Raw genomic sequence first — 20,144 nt, 5'->3', positions numbered from 1 at the left:
AGTCTGAACAGGGAAGAAACTTTCCACAAACAACAGGCTGCAGAGCTCTGTATATAATTGTGGTTATATTTAAGATTTAGTTAAATGTAATTTAGAATCCAAACAGTTGTGATTTTTAACCACTAGATGTCAGTAGTCGTGTGTAGTAACTCCACCTGGGCTCTGTCTGAGTTTGTTCTGTGGATGTCAGATACTCCAAGATATTATGACACAGTGAGAGTGCACAGATGGTCATGCAGGGGTCAGAAACACTGATCTTCAGTTTCTGCACTAAATGATACTATTCCGGTACTCAGCTCAACATCAGATATGTTATGATGCATTCTCAATCATCCAGGAAAGTAAATCTCCAAAAGTTGAATCTGTTCATCTGGACGTAGCGTTTTGTGGGAGAAACGTTTCGTCACTCATCCAAGTGACTTCTTCAGTCTCAGCTGACTGCAGGATCACATTAACTCAGTGGACCGACACATCAAATTCACCAGGGAGGATATGAAAAGTGGCAGGTTAGCCTTCTTAGACTGTGAGATTTCCATCAGTAATGGGGGACATCTAAAAGCTGACGTGTACCATAAACCTACGCATACGGATCAGTATCTAAGGTTTGACTCTCATCATCCACTGGAGCAGAAACTGGGTGTCATCAGGACGCTACAACACAGAACGAACACCATCCCCACTGACACAGCGGCCAGGGAGGCAGTAGAACAGCACATCAAGAAGGCCCTGAGTAAATGTGGTTATCCCAGCTGGACTTTTGTCAAAGCTGGAAAGACACCTAAAGAAAGCTCCAGTCGATCCAGGAGAGAAGGACAACCGCTGCCCAAGCGAAAACCTGTAGTGATCCCATATGTGTCAGGAGTATCGGAACAGTTGAGATGCATTTTTTCTAAACACCGGGTCTCTGTGGCTTTTAAACCCCAAAATACGCTGCGCCAAAAACTGGTCCACCCAAGGATCGGGTCCCCCGACACAAACAGAGTAACATAGTGTACGCTGTTAAGTGCCAGGAGGATTACCAGGATTTATACATCGGGGAAACCAAACAACCTCTGGCGAAGCGGAGGGCACAACACAGAAGAGCTACCTCATCAGGCCAGGACTCTGCAGTTTATTTACACCTACAGGCCAGTGGACACTCTTTCAAGGATGAGGATGTACACATCCTGGACAGGGAAGAACGCTGGTTTGAGCGCGGAGTCAAGGAGGCCATTTACGTGAAAAGGGAAAGACCATCTCTGAATCGAGGAGGGGGCCTAAGGGTACATCTTTCGCCATCTTACAATGCTGTGATTGCAGCCATTCCCCAAATCTCTGTGAATGGTACTCATGGCCATTGATCAGTGGTCTTTGATCAGTGGGTTTTGGTCAGTGATTGTTGATCAGTGGGCATGAGAATTTGCATAATTATGATTAAGGAACTGACCTCACAGCCCATTGTTCCTTCAGTGGGCTGGTTTCAGTCATTATGCAAATGTGCTGTTTATAAGATTGGGGAAACCTGCAGTCAGCTGAGACTGAAGAAGTCACTTGGATGAGTGACGAAACGTTTCTCCCACAAAACGCTACGTCCAGATGAACAGAATCAACTTTTGGAGATCAGATATGTTGCTGCTTTATTTGAGTCTTTTTTATAACCTGAAGGTTGAGATTGTTTCCTGTGTGGAAATTTTACTGGAACTGCAACAGGACCTGAATGCAGCATTGGACTACAGGTCTCTGCTTAGTTTTAGGTAAGAAGTGATGTTCTGTAGTGACATCATCATTATCTGCATCCTGTCCTTGCTCACCCTGAGTGGGTGGGGTCTGTTTTACTGAGGCCTGAGGTTCATTTCCTGAAAGAAAAGTTTTAAAATGTATCAGCTGTTAACTCATCAGGAGTTCAGAAAGAGAGATGAGTTAATCATCAGCATATTGATCGATCAGTGAATGATTCAGAGTGTTACCTTTGGCTCTGTGTTGATATAAAGACACCATGAGGAGAGTGGAGATGAAGTATGGACAGAACACCACCAGGTGGAGGACCACTCTGAATGCAAGCTGGAGGGAGCTGCAGTCAGGGGGTTGTGAGGAGGTGGTGGGCATCACTGTTGTAGGTTTTTCTGCAGAGAGAATCCCACCTGTTCAGGTGAATATGTGGATGAAATAAGAGGTGAAATCAGAGTGAAGCTCCTCACTTGTGACAGTGATCCAGCTGGATGGAGACTCTCCATGACCGCTGATGTCACACTTGTAGAGGCCTTCATCAGACCTGGAAACATGCTGGATGGTCATGTGACCTGTAGGCTGCTTCCTGATGAGGGAGCCATCTTTATAGAAAGCAGCTGGGAGGTTGGAGGGAGTGGTCTTTGTTTTACAGAGCAGAGTGACGTCATCTCCCTCCATCACAGGGAGGACAGGACTCTGCAGGATCACTGATCCACCTCAACACAGAGACAAACTACAGCATTTCATCCATTTACACACAGCTTCATCAACACTAACTCCACACACTCAGCTTACCAGTGACTGTCAGGTTAACCATGTTACTGATGGGACCCTCTCTGGACTCACACCAGTAAACTCCACTCTCCCATGTGTAGATGTAGCTGATGTTACAGAAAGAACCAGCTGATTTCCCCCACCCATCTCCACACTGAGTCCTCTGTTGTTTGCTTGTGTTTCTCCTCAGAGTCCATCCAGCAGAGCTGTCGTCCTCCTCACAGCTCAGAGACACAAAGTCTCTTCTAAAGAACTGAGAGCTGCTGGGACTCACAGTCAGACGAGCTGTGGTAGAAAGAGCAGAATATTTATTGTGTATGTTTTTTGATTATGAGACATATTTACAACCAGTGAAAATCACATGTCAAACATCACAAATTAGTCTTGGTGCATAAAACTTTCAGTGTGGTCAGTCACCAGGTTTAGATCTGACATAGTGTTCACAATAATGTCATGGACATTTTATTCAGTCTGGTTAATTTGGAAAGTTGTTTGGGGGCTTTAATGGTCTGGACCTGTGTAAGCCATTCTGAGAAACAGGGTTTGGAACTTTTCAAATGACCTGCAAAAACTCACCGATATGTTGTACAGTGAAGCATTGTTTCACATGTTAGTGGTTAACAGAAGCTGTCAGAGCCTCAGAACCCTCCCACCACAGAAGACCTCCAGCTCTCTTCCTCTCAGCTGACCTGCTGTCACTAACAGGAAGATCAAACTTTATATTTAAGATCATCTTCATTTCTGAAGCCTTCAAAGAAAGTCATCTATCTTCCTGATGAAAAGGATCAACTTCATGTTAGGATGAAGGAAACATCTCTGCTGTGGCTGCTCTGTAAGTTCACGCTGTGTGTGTTTCTAAAAGATTCAGCTGATGAAATCTATAAAAAGCTCACAAAAAACAGTTTTCAGTGATGTTTGTCTGTAACATGAATCTTCTTCACATGTTTGAATTCAACAATCTTCCTCTTTCCTGCTCTGATTCTGCTTCAGTATTTTCTTACAATCAGCACACAGAGATGTAGTGTCTGCTCTGCTCTCTGATCACTTCATTAAATACCACAAACTCTACACTAACCTGAGTCTCATTTCTAGTTCTGACGTCACTGCTGAAGCTGCACCACAAACCAAGGTCAGTAATGTTATATCAGTCTGGAACTCTCTGATTGTAACATACAACCACATCTACAGTGAGAACCACCACTGCTGCTGTGCCCCCTTTCTCAGCTCCACTCCCTGACTGCAGCTCCCTCCAGCTTGCGTTCAGAGTGGTCCTCCACCTGATTGTGTTCTGTCTATACTTCATCTTCACTCTCCTCATGATCTCTTTATATCAACACAGAGCCAAAGGTAACACTCTGAATCATTGACTGATTGATCAATATTCTGATGATAAACTCATCTTTCTGTTTGACCTCTTCGTCTTACTTTTCTTCACAGGTAGCAAATGTGCCTCCATGGTAAATGCACTATCGGGCCAAGGTGAACAGGGATTGGATGATGAATATGATGATGTCACCACGGAGCATAATTTCTGAAACAGATCTCATATTCATCCTCTACGTCGATCAAAAGTTCAGGAAATTTGTCTTTTATCTTTTTTTAAATTAATAGTTTCGCTAGTTTGACTCCAGTCGGAGACACAAATTGCCTTTGCTGTTACGTCAGGAAGGTCATCCAGCATTACACAACAAATCAATGCATATCATATGCAGAGTTAACTGCTGTGACAACTATGTGTGGCAAGGAAGCTGCTGACAGCATGGTCTGTTTTGTAAAACCTTGCTGTGTGGATCTCATTACCTACAACTGTATGTAAATAAACAGCAAATATCCCTGTATAAATATGGACGTCTGTCATGTACTGTGTGTGTAGCACTACAGCTCAGTAGCAAATGTTTTATACAATGTAAATGTTCTTCTAAATGAAACCTGTATTTGTTTCTCAGATCAGATATATTTGTGTAAAATCCAACAAAATAAAAGTACATCGAAGATTTTCTGTCAGTGTTTTCTTTACATGTGATCATGTGTTTGTTTCTGTGGCTTTGTCACTTATTTTCTCAGAATAATGTGATACATGGCAGGAGCTGAGGAAATATAGGAAGTGACTAAATAGAACCATATTTGATTATTTTCTGTTATTTTGGAAAGGAGCCCTACTTTAAACTTTCATTGAATACCCCTGGTACCCACATAGCAGACAGGTCTGGCCCAGATCTGGTGTCAAGGCAGCACTGCTGGCTGACTTCTGGTATGGTAAGTGGCATGTCAACCAGATGTGGGCCAGGTCTGGCAATGATGGCACTGTTTCTGTTTCTGTTCCTATTTTCTGTTCCCAACAACTGCCATGTTGCAATACTATACTGCTATGGTAGCCAACGTTTCAAATGCAGATTTGACAGGTTTGTGAGTGTACACTTTATCCAAAACCTAGTGAGGGTTTACTCATGTTTGCCACTGGGTGGCTGTAGCTCAGGAGGTAGAGCAGCTCACCTACTGATCGGAAGGTTAGTGGTTCGATCCCTGGCTCCTGCATATCAAAAGTGTGAATGGGTGTGAATGTAGAGAAGTGGGTGAATGTGGCATGTTGTACAGAGCATTTTGAGTAATTCGGGAGAGTAGAAAAGTGCTATATAAGGCCATTGGCTGTCTGAACAGAGTTTCGTCATGTTACTTTTGCACCATTATGTTCCGGCACATGTTGTTATTACATGGCTTGGTTAAGGATAATGCTGACCTCTGGCTTGCCAGAGGTAATCCACACATGGGCCAGTACAGGACCACCAGTGTGTCTGCAACTGGCCTTGTGCTGGCCCATGTGTGGGCCACCTCTGGCAAACCAGATCTGGGCCACCAAAGGGCCGTCATTCTTTGCAGTATGTGGGCCATGTGTAAGCACATTGTGTGGGCCAGATACGGGCCATACCAATTTTGCTATGTGAGTATACAACCAACATGCATGTCTTTTGTTTTGTTTTCTTTCTTTTCTTTCCCCTTACCTGTTGAGGCAGGTGGCTATCTCTCCCTGATCCTGGTTCTGGCTCTGCTGGATGTTTGTTCCTGTTAAAAGGTTTTTTCCTTCTCACTGTCACCAAGTGTTATTCTCAGCGAATCATCTGATTGTTGGTGCTTCCTCTCTAATACTGTATTTTACCGTGTAAAGTCCTGTGAGAGAACTGTTGTGGGTAAAATAAAAAATACATTAAAGTGGACAGAATTTCACTTTTTTCTTCCTCTGTAAGAAGAGAGAAATATGGATGTAAAAACTTTAAGAAACTGATAATAAAAGTAAGAACTGCTCGTTTTCTTCATCTCTGCAGTGGCTGTGTGTTTGTTTTGTTTTCACTTTCCTTTGTTGGAATATTTGACACTGTCCTGACTCTAATTTTGCATTAGTCATGTTGCAATTATCACAGAGACAATCAAAGCTGAAAAATATTTTTGGTCAGCTGACTTGAAACCAGCTTCATGGTTGGAGCTCAACTTCCTGTCTCTGCATATTGTAGTTCTAGTATGGATTCAGTGGTCTCAGTGTCTTTATTTGATTCAAACTGAAAACATTAAACATCAGTTCCCTGTAAAAATCCTCTTCTCTTTAAACTACAACAAACCTACAACAAACCTGCTGCAGAGCTCTGAATACTTTTAAACCTAAATCTCATTGACAATTCAGAGTTGTCATTATAAAGTACTGGATGCCAGTAAAGAGCTGCTCCACTGTCTGCAGCTTCCATTTGTAAAGAAACATTTATGCCGGTCTCTTTCTTTATCTTCAGAGTGTGTTGTCTAGAAAACCATCCTGCTGTCACAGTGTGAAGCTACTTTTACTAAAATTTACCATGTATTGAAAACAATCTACAATTGATGCCTTAAAGTTTATTTTAATATTCTGACACTGAAATGGCAGAAAGGTTTTTGTGCAACAAAAAAGCCGCATAGACACCAGTAGTTTTCCCTCACTCTCGCGTCCTCGTGTGACAGATTGTTTTCATCTTCAGCTAAACTAAGTACTGGTTGACTATTTTCATTCTCTCTCTCGGGTTGCTCTGGTTCAAACTGGAAAGGTTGAACAGAACCCATTTCCAGCGCGCTGCTAACTGTGAACTCGATGTGGTGCAACCGTATGACATCACTACCCAGAGTGCATTGAGAAGTAAATAACAATGGCGGCCTACTGGTAAATCGGTTTTATATAAAATGTGCTTAAAAGAAAAACATTTGGCGTATTTTAATACCACATATATGTTATTGAAAGTGTGAAGATTAAGCTGAAGAAATCTGCTCTGACTCTTACAATCAGCACACAGAGATGTAGTGTCTGCTCTGCTCTCTGATCACTTCATTAAACACCATAAACTCTAAACTAACCTGAGTCTCATTTCTCTTTAGTTCTGATCTCACTGCTGAGCTGCACCACAAACTAAGGTCAGTAACCTTCTTTACTCAGTCTGAAACTCACTGATTGTGTCCGCTAAACTCAGGCTACATCTATATATACAGGTATTTTTGAAAAAAAAAAATCCCGTCCACACGTGCAATTTGGAAAAATATCTCCGTCCACATGTAAACGACAAAAATGCAGTCAAACGCTGTCAAGAACATCCCAAATCCTAACCGTGTAGAAATGTTGGCCAATTAAAAGTCTAGAAGCCTGGGAGGGAAAGAGTAAACAGGGTTTTATGCAAACCTTAAGTACTTCTGAAAAGTTTTTGTGTTTTTCTGGAAAGGGAGCTAATTTTGTGTTACTTTTCAAGTGCCTTTGTAGAAATTCATCTCATGTAAACAATAACGTGGCTTAGACTGGGATATCAAAAAAGGTGCAAACCTTTGACGTTGCTTGACTAAATCCCCATTTTCCTTGTCCACACGTAAACGCAAAAACCTTTCATTTTAACCCTCACAGCTCGTCTGACTGTGAGTCCCAGCAGCTCAGTTTTTTAAAAGAGACTTTCTGTCTCTGAGCTGTGAGGAGGACGACAGCTCTGCTGGATGGACTCTGAGGAGAAACGACAGAGGACTCAGTGTGGAGATGGGTGGGGAAGATGGTTTGGCTCTTCCTGTAATATAAGTTACACTGACCCATCAGACAGTGGAGTTTACTGGTGTGAGTCCAGAGAGGGTCCCATCAGTAACATGGTTAACCTGACAGTCACTGGTAAGCTGAGTGTGTGGAGTTAGTGTTGATGAAGCTGTGTGTAAATGGATGAAATGCTGTAGTTTGTCTCTGTGTTGAGGTGGATCAGTGATCCTGCAGAGTCCTGTCCTCCCTGTGATGGAGGGAGATGACGTCACTCTGCTCTGTAAAACAAAGACCACTCCCTCCAACCTCCCAGCTGCTTTCTATAAAGATGGCTCCCTCATCAGGAAGCAGCCTACAGGTCACATGACCATCCAGCATGTTTCCGGGTCTGATGAAGGCCTCTACAAGTGTGACATCAGCGGTCATGGAGAGTCTCCATCCAGCTGGATCACTGTCACAGGTGAGGAGCTTCACTCTGATTTCACCTCTTATTTCATCTACACATGCACATAAACAGGTGGGATTCTCTCTGCAGGTAGACCTACAACTACTGGCTCATCGACATCTAAAGCTTCATCTTTCATTTCTTCTCCCTTCAGCCTCTTGTTCAGAGTGGACTCCTACCTGGTAGTGATCTGTCCATACTTAATCTTCGCAGTCCTCACAGTGTCTTTATAATGACACATACCCACAGGTAACCCACAGACACCACATGTTCATCAGGTTTCACTCACCACAGAACATCACTTCTGAAACAGACCTCATGTTCAGCCTTGATATTGAAGGACTGTTCTGTCAAATTTCATATTTCTTATTAATGATTCTGTTGTGTCTCTGTGGTGCTCACTAGCCTTCATCTCTCATCTTTATTCTGAAGTTAATTTGGATAAATGGACTCTAAAGTTCATCCCTGGATGATTTTTGTGGATGAACAGCAAATGTTCTTGTTATCATAATCTGTGTACCATAGCAGCTCTGTAACAAATGTACTGAAAATGGCTTTGTGGCTATAGCATTATGTCATCTCATGTCTATAAGAACCTGTAACTGTTATTAGTTATCAGATAACTGCAGAAAAGAGAAAAAAATTCAAATAAAAAAGAGAAAAAAAATGCTTCTGCCAATTTCTTGTTTGCATTTGGCTGCGTAATTTTGCCTGTGGTTTTATCACATCTATTCTTATCACATCTATACCACAGTGTTTCCTGGTAGCTGCTGTAAACACTGGGCAAGCGTATGAATCTGAGTGAGTCTGACAAGTGCCTAATTGTGAAGGCTAGACCACATGAGTACATTCCAACAATGAACTATATTGGAATGTACTCTGTAATATACTATACTGAAAGCACATATTGGGCTAAATTGATATATACCATGAAATTATAGTGAAATACAAGCATTCTGTTTTCACTATTTTTAATCATTTTGAAAAATATTTAACATTTGTACCCATATTACTGAGAAATTATTCTTTATCAACCTCTCAGCACTGATTCTTCTTCATATTTGTTCAAACTCTGCATAGCAATATATTTTGTAAGTCTGTCTGAGGCCAGTACAGTAACTCAGAGACAAGAAATTACCATTGTTATCACACTGCTTTTGTTTATTCTGGATTTACTCTTTTAAAAAAGAGTTTACCTCTGAATGTAAAGTTTAACAGCAACTCTGTGGCTCTTCAGTACTCCTCTTCATTCTCATTTCTCCTCCACTCCACCATCTCTCTTTCTATTTTCACTGGCATGCTTGACTTCCTGGGCTTCTTCTTTGGCACGCAGCTAACTGACTCGAGTTGCCACTGATTTCCTTCACAGTAATGTGATGCTGCCTGAGTGTCACAACTTGGTGGATCATTGTTAGTCAGAAGGGGGCATTTGAGTTTGTCTGCTGTAGAACTGACTGCAGGGATAAGAGAGGGAGGGGAACCTAGAGAAGAAGCAGTATGAACTGAATGGAGGTGGGACGGAAGTGGAGGCAAGACCTGGGGGTTATTTAGGGTGAAGGTGGCATTGGTGTGCTGGTTCTGGGATTGAGGAGGGGAAGAAGAAGGAGTTGAGTCAGCGTGATGCGGCATACTCTGGAGATAGCAATGTTGGAGGCTTTTGTGACCATTTAACCCACTCCCCACAGTGTGCGCATGTGCCTGTGAATCATTAGTATGTTTCCAAAACATGGTGGCGTTTTCCTTTTCCCTGTACACATATATGTGACTGTCCTGTGTGTTTTTGCGAGGCTGTTTAGATCCAAGTATCTGTGTATCACTTGTGTGGTCAGAGTGTAAGCTTCTGTAGGTGTCTCTGCTGCCGCTTGTGTGTAGTCGTGGGTTTGGGTTGGCACTATGTCGGTTTCGACTACGGAGCGAGCTGAAGACCATGGTGCAGCCTGCCACTGTACAGCGATGTTTGATCTTCAGATGGACGGCGTTGTAGTGGATCTTCAGTGTTCCTGCACAAATTAAAGTGGGATTTGTATCAGGTTAGTACCGAGGTACAAATAAAAACTTTTCAGGGCTGAAAATTAAATGGTATTAAATTAAATTAAATTTTTTTTTCATTTATGCTGGTGTATGATTCAACAATGAGATCATTTATAGACAAGAGTAGTAGACCTTAAATTAAATGATGTGGATCTCCATCGGACAGACACAGGTAATTTTTATAGGCTGCTTTATTGGCAGAAAAAAGACTCTCTAAGCATACCATGAAGTACACATAGTTAAGAAAGGAAAAAGCATGGGATCTTGCATGAAATCTAAAGATAGAGTAAGGAAGTAGAGAATATTCAATTGGACTAAGTGGAATCCCAAGAAAACAAGATAAACTATATAGGACCCAAAACAGAACCCTGTGGTACTCAAAAAAAAATACTTGGTTATCTAATGCTATAAGTAACTGCATGTCTGTAGCAGTACTTGTAGATAGCCCTCACAGACATGAGTAGAACATGCAAACTTTACACAATGAGGCCCCAGCCAGATGGTGGATTCAAACCAAGGACCTTCTTGCTTGGAGACAACAGTACTAACTACCACACCACCATGCTGCCCATGCAGTTAGTGGGGTTAGGTTAGTGATTCTGAATTGTCAATAGATGTGAATTTAAGTGTGAATGGTTGCCTGTCTCTCCGGGTTAGCCCTGTGACAGACTGGCGACCCTGCCTCTCGCCCTATGACAGCTGGGATAGGCTCCAGCCCAACCCGCGACACTGAATTGGATAAGCGGAAGAAAATGGCGGGAAGGATGTTATACATAATACTAGCATGTTTAATGTTAGTCTTGTTTTAGCTGTCAGTAAACCATGTAGGATGTGTAACTAACATTTACTTTCTATAGTAACAGCATAGATTATGCGGTTAGCCAGCTAGCTGTAACTTAGTTACACAATATGCATCTGATGTTTTTAACTTTATCATGTCCAAGTAAATTTTGTTATCAGTATAGTGATACTGAGGTATACGAGGTATACAGTACACATCCTGGCCTCTCATTTTCGCACAAGACACGTGATATACAGCACATACACAAGTGCAACACAAAAATAAAGTCCTATATTTATAGTATAGGATAATTTATAGTATATGTATATATAGATATATATTATATATATATATATATATATATATATATATATATGTATATGTATTTCTTTCAGACTCTATTATTACACACAGACTCACAAAGGCCTGAGGATCCCTACCTTTGTCATAGAAGCTTTTCCCACAAACGCCACAGCAGACCCTCCCTTTCCGACCTCCTGCAGCAGATGAAGGGACAGAGCAGAGGGTGGAGGGGAGTGGGTGGAGGGTGGTAGATGAGGATGGGGGAGGATGCAGGGAGGAAGAAAGTGAAGCGGTGGGAAGAGGACAAAGGAAAGAGGAGGAGAAGGATGGGAGAGGATGTAGAGAAGAAGAATGGGAACCTGGCACCTTCTGAGAAATCTTCAATGGTGAGGATGAAGCGGGGGAGATAGGTGAATAGATTGAAGAGGAAGAAATGATTGTCGAGGAATTTAAGGTAGGAGAAAGTGAAAAGGCACTCTTGTGTTTGGCTGTTGCCCTCTGAAGGTCATAGTCCTGGTGACTGTGGAAGGAGGGATACCACAGTGAGCGAGGCGGGCTTGGCTTGTCGGGGTCTGCTTTGACTTTTACAGCCAGTTCTCCTTTACACTGATGTAAGATTGGATCAGTCTCTTCTCCTCGTCTTCCTCCTTCTTGCTTGTGCTTCTCAACCAATTTGCTATCATGGGACTTTCGTAGAAACTGTGTCAGCTTACTGGGAGGAACAAGCTCCTGATAGAAAAAAAAAAGATGGTAATTGTAAATGTAAGAAGCTAAAACCTGGAGGAACTTTAATCCAAGAGGTTTCGAATACTTAAAAAAAACTTAATTTCATTTAATTACCTTAGTGGGAGGAACCAAACAGTGGAAGGCCGAGCTTGGAAAATGGAATGGCAGCAGAAAAGAAAGTCCACCAGCAAACTTTTCAAAATGGCGGACATTATTGTTGTGGTCAGCAGGACTGCTTTTTTCAAAATGACAGACACTGGTCACCCGTTGTGGATCTCCTCTTGAGCTCCTTAACATCATCACCGTTCCTTCATTCATGCTTGATTGGCAGCTCCTGTGTGTGGGTGTCAGATCAGGATCAGAGAGGATTTCAGCACCGTCTGCAGTCTGAAGCATCAACTCAACTATGGGTCGCGTCTCTCCAAAGCGAAGGAACTGTTTGAAGATGAGCAATTCTTCTTCTGGAGTGACCATAAACCAGCGATCCAACACTTTTCCATTTGGAAACTGCAGAGAAAGGAAGCTCTTTTAAGTTTGGTTGTAGGAAAATGTCCATCATGCACTCAGTTTATTACTGTAAATTTAATGTGATGCTTTGAGAGCATGTGAGGAGAGGTTCCTACTGGCATGGAAAAGTGAAAAAGCTTGCTTAGCTGGATGGACTTACTTTTAAAAAGTGGTTTTCTAGTCTTACTAACTACTCAAAGTATTTTAGGACAGCGGTCCCCAACCTTTTTTGCGCCATGGACCGGCTTATGTCGGACAATATTGTCACGGACCAGCCTTTAAGGTGTCGCAGACAAATACAACAAAATAAAACCAGTGCCGGTACCAAAAAAATAGAAGATTTATTCATAACACACGGGAAAAGACCAGGGGAAACCGAGTTAACGATAAAAACAATTTTTTTAAAAACAATAAAAACCCTGAAAACCATAAATTTCACAACCGAGCCTCAACTCTTGTGGCCCGGTACCAAATGACTCACGGAGGCCCGGGGGTTGGGGACCGCTGCTTTAGGCTACAAGTCATATTTACCTTAATACTCATACTTTACTTTGCTCTTTACACTTTTAAGCACTTCCTCATCTAAGGACAATGTAAAATCAACATACAATACAATACAATTTTATTTATATAACACATTTAAAACCAAAGGTACACCAAAGTGTTTAACAATAATGCAATAAGTCATTGTTATAAAACATTAACAAAGTACAAAAACAAGCACGAGTACTAATACTAACAGATGGGAAGCACTAATTAAACCAGGAGTGTGGGCTAAATAAAACAGATATCGGGCCTCAGTTCAGAGATAGGGTCAATTCATAAATATCAAATATTATCTATGAGAATCAGCAATAATGCAGTAAAAAGGTTAAAATAGATGAGATAAGGGCAGTAGCTAGTGAGGAAATGCCAAATTAAATAGTTTTTTTTGAATAGGTAGAAATTAAATAGGTAACATTTGTTTTATAACTTCAGTGTTAAAATTAAAAAGTAAATTGTATTAAGATTTGTCCATCCATCCATTCGCTTATCCTTCTCAGGGTCGCGGGGGGTGCTGAAGCCTATCCCAGCTGTCATAGGACGAGAGGTGGGGTACACCCTGGACAGGTCGCCAGTCTCTCGCAGCTCTAACACACAGAGACAGACAACCATTTGCGCTCCCCACAAACTGTCTTTGGACGGTGGGAGGAAGCCGGAGTACCCGGAGGGAACCCACGCAAACATGGTGAGAACATGCAAACTCCACACAGAAAGACCCTGATGGTGGGACTGAACTCAGGACCTTCTTGCTGTGCAGCAGCAGTGCTAACCACTGTGCCACCGTGCTGCCCGCATTATTAAGATTTAATGTTTACATTATTAGGGGTGTGGCCTCTTTTTACTGACTGGCAGCAGAATGAGTGTACATTATGTGTGAATAGCGAAGAACTGGTCTACCCTACTGATAAAACAGAAGTTTTAAAAAGTTCAACTTGAAAAAATTAATGTTTTAGTTTTCTCATTAGTTTCTCAATATCTCTTCACACATCTTTTAATCTGAGCCACAGTTATTGTTGTAATCTGGTCTTTAAGTCTGACGTCATTAACTGTGTCTGGGCCCAAACGCCGCTGCAGATCCCAAAGTCAAACGAACACTGCAGCATCACTGCGAGTTGAAAAACTGTCTAAATTCTTTCATTTGTAATAAAATGATCAGTGTTGGTGCTCTACCAGGTGTAACAATTAAGTTTAACAATCAGGCATCCATTAAAACAGAATTTATTAAATTTAACAGAGTTAGAAGTTAGCAGGAAGTTAGCTCGTTAGTTTCCATCTAAATATAATATACCATGTTTTGACTGAGAGATTTCTGAAACAAATTAAGACGTACAGCTCTGCTATCACTTCCAACCTAAATGAAGACAGGAAACTAAACAGCAGTGACATTTGTAGGGTTACTGAAGTTTGGCTAGCTGGTATATAACGATGTGCTACGTGATCTCTAGCGACACAGCTATGTTAGCATAATATAAACACAGTGAAGCTGAAGGATGAACGCTAACTTTTTTTCCATTTGATAAGAGTTGACACGAGGGTTCCTGATGGTTAGGGACAAATGCAATCACATGGCAGGATGCTGTAAACGGACCAAACTTAAGTCAGGAGAACAACTGAGATAATCCATCCACAATACGAGGTTAGTTATTAATATACTGCTGCATGGGCTGTGCTGTAGTTACATCATAAGGGTTTAAAAACTGAGCTTTAAAATGATCAGCGGTGATCACTGACTGTTTTTAGGGGCTTGTTGAGATTAAGTAGAACAAGATGCACAGCATTAAAACATGTTAAAAACACAACAGCCTTAATAAATGTAGAGTACTTTAGACCCAGAAGCAGGATTCATCACGTCATCACTTAAAGACCGGATAGCAATTCCTGTTTGATTTTTCATCTGGGATCTGGTGAAAGGTGTGTACTTATTCTTACCTCGGTTTAGTAAACGGGTATATCTAATCAGCGCCTTTTAAATGCCCAGAAACAACAAACTCAATTTTGAGAATCCTCAACTTAAAAACCAAAAGGTAAAGAATATACTCATTCTTACTGGTTTACAATTGATTTGTAATTTGTTTTAGCTGTTACTTCTTCACATGGTATCACAAAGTACAGGTTATTTTAATGTCAGACATTAGATGTTCATATTCACTGTGAGTAGTTTACCTGCAACATGTACCCTCTAACATAATCCCCCAAATTCCAGCCCAAGGTGTGCAGTATGTGTCCGACCTGGAAAAGACAAAAAGTAAATTCAAACTGCTCTCTGAATTACAACCAATCACAGAGGTGCATTTGCTTACCTGCTCTGGGCTCAGGATGCTGTAGAGGCGGTCCAGCAATACCTTGAGTCGAACAGGAATGGCCTGAGCTCCGTACAAGACCAGGCAGCTCAGGTCGAACACCACCCCAGGAAGAGCCACCTCTACTGGGCTGCAGCTGGATTGAGGCTGGGCCTGGAGCTTCTCCAGTGCTGAAGGGGCAAATAAATAAAACAAAACTCAGTGTCCAAGTTTTGTATTTATACAAATGAAAAATGAGTTACATTATTGATAATCTGGTGATTAAAAAATACATAAAAAGGTCAAAAGTGACAAGATGCCTCTGAAGGCCTGCTACAGGTACGACTCACCTGTTTGTCAAAGCAACAGATGTGTGTTTACCATCTACACACTGCAACATTGGTGTGTGCGAGTGTGCAGATGCTCACTCCAGATGCTCACACTGATGTGATGACAGCGACACCTGACTCCATGTCACCGTAGTGACGGCACACATCTGCACTCTGAGGGTTAGCATGACTACTGACATTTTGTCAAGAAGTTTGTTGTTTTCCACGACTTCATATTATAAAAAGCGTTGAAGCCGATTCTGACTCATGACTTAGCTTCGTCTGACACATGACCTCTGCATCACATATCAAAAAGCACACTAACATCTGCAAGAGTGCATATTACTCGTTCTTCCATTGTTCAGAGTTTTAAAAAATTGTAAATTTTGTTAAATATTGCCAATTCAAATCATATTAAACCCATATACACAAACTTTTTCCTGTTCAAACACACATCTGTTTGAATACCTGCATTACGGGGACATTAACCTGTCACCTATATTATGGGGACACAGTTTAAGTAGTTACATTTATAATCAATGATCATCAAGGCTAATGTTACTGTCCTCTCAAATATAAACAGTATTGTATGTGCATGCATGGTATTACCATGTGCCACCCAGCCGTGTCCACAGCAATCACATGATCTGAGCTGTACACTTCCTGGTCTGAAACACACACAGCTGCAGCAGGACAAAGTGCACCCGATGGACTACCGAAGCACGACACACACACATACACACACACACACATATTAATGTGTGATGTTAAAATACAGAAAAAGAGAAACTTTAAACATTTGCTCTTTCAGTATTTTCCAGTTTAACATATTTGTAATAAAAGTCTCATTAAAAGAGTCGGTACCTCCTCTGGGTCTGGAGTCATCCTCGTGTCTTGGCCCTGCAGTCAGAACAGAAACATCAGCTCAGGCCTCTGATTTGTCAAATACAATGTAACCTCTGTCTGACTGGTCACTGTGATTATTTAAAACTTTGATGAGTATTTATCATAAATGTTCTCTTTACCTCTTTGTTGCAGACAAAAGGCAATAATCCACTGTTACTATTCACCACTGTTTTAAGTACCAAAGCATTTAGTTATAATTGTGAGCATGATGAATTATATTCAGTTAGTGAAATTACTTTCTGATAACTTGGTTTTGATCACAAATTATTAAGATTCATATGAATTACTTTTTAAACATAATATATATAATATATTGCATTATATATAAATATCTTGTCTATCTTATTATCGTTAATGTCCAATTTATTTTCTTTCTTTCTCACTAAATGTCAGACTTGTTATGTATTTTATTTTGTTATATGCTTAATATTGTTTTAAATCATGTTAAACAATCAGATTTTTAAAATGCTTTCTATTTTATTCCAATAAATGTAAATTCATTTAATTTAGTGTTTCCCAGTGTCTTTTTTAAGAAATCCGATTTTTTTTATTATTGTTGAGTAAAATCATTTGTATATGTTTGTAATATAATTTTTTCCCCTGATATAGACACTGTATATTTTGTTGAAAATTTAGTGGATTGAAAAACTGACAAACTCATATTTTATAAATTCAAATTTTCTTTCTGTGTGGTTTTAAGTAAGTTATTAGAATTTTTACATTATAAAAACATTAAGACATACTGACCTTTATAGCCGATGTTAAATTCTCCACTGATGAGAAAAAAGAGCTTCTTTCTATTTTGAACCTTTTTCTTTTCTGTTGGGATTCTTGGTTTTATTTTCCTTTCTTTGTGGTTCTTCTTGTCTTTTTATTTCTTCATTTCTTTTTTCCGTCTTCCCTCCCTCCTCCTACTCACTCTCTCTTCTCATTTCTTTCTGTCTCTCCAGTATAAAACTCCACTTTTCTCTCTCGCTCATGTATATATTTTTCTTTTTAGGGCGCTCCATCCTTTGACTCCACCCTCTAGCTACACTCACTGGATGTGATTGGGCTCCTTTTCTTTTGTTCTTTTGTCCCTGACAGAACATGATGATTATGATAATGGTAACGATGCTGATGGTAGTTTGTATAGTTTCATGTTTTTATGCTTTTCAAAACAGAAGTTTTAAAACTGCCTGAAATAAACAAATAATAGCAACAATCATCCAGGTTTTTTTTGAATACCTATTAACTACACATGCAGCATCACCACCACAAAAATGGAGGTTAGAGGTTTCAACTATAAAAAAGAAACAAATTTGATATGGATAATCAGAATCATAATAATGAATTGTTCCAAGGGGAAACTGTATTATTACAGACACTAACTTAACACTTTAATGCCTGAATCATGATATAGGTGCCAAAAAATTAAACTTTCTTGGAAATTGTGTTTATTAAATCATCTGACATTTTTGTAAAAATATATAATCATATATTATATATAATTTTGCAATTGTTTTTGGAGGGGGATGATTACACTTGTGATGTAGACGTCTCAAAACGGTGCTAAAAAGAGTTAAAATCATTTTTCTTTAACTCTATATACACTACATATATATATATATATATATATACCCATATATATATGTTCATATGAAAGATAGAAAAAAGTAAGTCATGTATAAAAACTAGTAAAATTAGGGCAAAGTGCCATGTTACATTAAAATGTAATATTTCAAAGTTAAAAGAATAATATGTACAGTATATACAAACTGTTACAAGTGAAAACAATCCAGACTACACAAGGAGGAGGTATAACTTGAGGTACCCACAGGTGGGAATAATTTCCTGTGACATTTTGTGGTGCATCACAGTTGAATGAGTCTGTTACTGAATATGCTTCTGTATCTGTCCAGCATGATTTTGAGAGAAAACATTATCCAGCACTGACTGTAACTTGGGCAGCTTCCTCCTTTCTGATCCTGGTGTATTACTGGCCTTGCAGATCAGTTTAATTAGTCTGTTGTTATCTGCTGGCCCACCACACCACAGCCTCATCAAACATCATGAGCAACATCTAGCACATGTTAAAGGACCTTGGTCACATCAGAAAATAGAAATGGCTTTGGCTGTTCTCTATGAAGGAAGAGGGTGTGGGGGAGTAACTGTATATTTCTGTATGTGCAAAACAAAAAAACATTTTTAAATTGCAAAGAAACTCAGAAGCTAGTCAAAAAGAGAATAAAGTACACAGCACCATGTGCATTTAGTAAGGATAAGCAAGCCATGCAGTGCCTGCCCAGAAATCTAAAAATCAATTAAAACTGTTTTATTTGTTCAAATGAAAATTGTTTCCACCTCCTTTTAGCTATAGTCCTGGCTGCACATGTAAAAACTGACATTATATTACTTTGTTTCTTTCACAGTTCATCTACTAGGAGAGACACCGCTCTAAGACTATATGCCTGGTAAATCTAACTAAATAAATGAGACCGCTCTCCTGGGTGTGTCCATCAGCATCTGTGTCCCCTGAGAAACAGCTTCCCCCTGGGAAGAAGGTTCCCCACCTGAGGGTCAGATTGAATCAGGGTGACAGTGGGACTCCTGCCCTGCAGTTAGAAACAGCAGCAAGGTTAAATCGATTATATCGTCCTGAGAGTTTTGTCCTCTCAGAGCTTTAATGAAGCAGTCAAGTTCTCTTGTGAATAAAAAGAAAGAAAGAAATGTCACACTGTTCCAACTAAAGGAAGTGTTTTTTTAAAGAATCTGATTTGACTGCCAGCATAGTCTGAAGCATTGGGAAATAATAATAAATGTTTCTGCTGCACAAATGTGTAATTTTCTGTTGTTAAGGACCAGGTTTAGTTATTGCCTTTCTTTGTGCGTTTCTCAATAATCTTATCAAGTATAGATCTTTAAAATAGCAAAATTTTTTTGAATAATTTTCTCTGTTGAGCGCTGTGACTTTCCATAACTAAATTATTTGAGTCACATCCAGAAGTTGAATAATCTGAAACTTTTTTGGGGTAGTTTTTGCTCAAGATTTCATTTAAAAAAAAGAAAGATCTTCATATAGTCATTTAACACTTTTTTTTTCCCTGAGTTTGTTCACTACACGTTAAATACTTTTATAGATTCTTTGGAGCCTTTTAAATAAATTTTAAAACCAAAGACAGATGGAATTAATGTGTCATAAGACTTAAAATGATAACTGATGAAATAAGTCAGTGCATTTATTGGTGTGAAAATAAAACTAAATAAGATGCACCAAAATCCTAATCAAAGTACTTTTAAGGTTTTTTTTTTAAACCTTTAATTAGAACATTTATTTAGGTTTGTTTGAGAACCCATTTTGCAGATTTAGGCCAAAAACAAATTTTTAAATTAAGTTATGAGTGAAAATAATCCAATAGACCAGAGTTCAGTTCAGTCCTTCACATGGAGATCAGCAGAAGACAAAAAAATCATAGCAGAAGCAGAGAGACTTCACAGTTTTTCCTCACGGGAAGTGAAATGACCTGAAAAGTTTCTTGTATTGTTGCTGCACTCACATACAGTGAAGGTAGGGCTGTTGGACAGACTGTCTGTCTGCTGGGATCTAATGGACCTCTTTCCCGTTTTGATGTCGTACTAATTAAAATATCAGACGATAACACCCCGTTAGCATGTGTGTGATCATCAACGCTCCCTGACATACTTCCTGAGCAGAACCTCTCTGAGGGGTCGTGTTTGAAACACATCAGCGGTACCACCTCCTCTGCCTGATGGTGTGTTTGTAAGTCCTGGTCCTGTAGTCCTGGCTCAGGAA

The 20,144-nt window shown here is 40.0% G+C and overlaps 2 protein-coding genes across 2 annotated transcripts in view; both read right to left on the bottom strand.

Moving 5' to 3' along the window:
• LOC100692857 (uncharacterized) overlaps nt 1-20,144 on the bottom strand; it is a 444,159-nt gene that overhangs the window by 99,976 nt on the left and 324,039 nt on the right. The gene's annotated exons all lie outside the window — the stretch shown is intronic.
• LOC100695773 (zinc finger protein basonuclin-2) lies at nt 8,967-17,494 on the bottom strand. The gene is made up of 8 exons (XM_025905925.1): nt 17,099-17,494; nt 16,310-16,345; nt 16,055-16,157; nt 15,138-15,307; nt 15,001-15,066; nt 11,902-12,294; nt 11,199-11,790; nt 8,967-9,946 (listed from the first exon to the last, which is right to left on the bottom strand). The coding sequence occupies exons 2-8, from the start codon at nt 16,328-16,330 to the stop codon at nt 9,180-9,182; spliced, it is 2,112 nt and encodes a 703-aa protein (XP_025761710.1). The 5' UTR covers nt 16,331-16,345; nt 17,099-17,494; the 3' UTR covers nt 8,967-9,179.

This window comes from Oreochromis niloticus, linkage group LG3 (genome assembly GCF_001858045.2).
Source record: "Oreochromis niloticus isolate F11D_XX linkage group LG3, O_niloticus_UMD_NMBU, whole genome shotgun sequence".
In the NCBI taxonomy this organism is placed as follows: domain Eukaryota; kingdom Metazoa; phylum Chordata; class Actinopteri; order Cichliformes; family Cichlidae; genus Oreochromis; species Oreochromis niloticus.
Note: the sequence above shows the minus strand (reverse complement) of the source record. Positions and strands in the feature narration are given on the sequence as shown.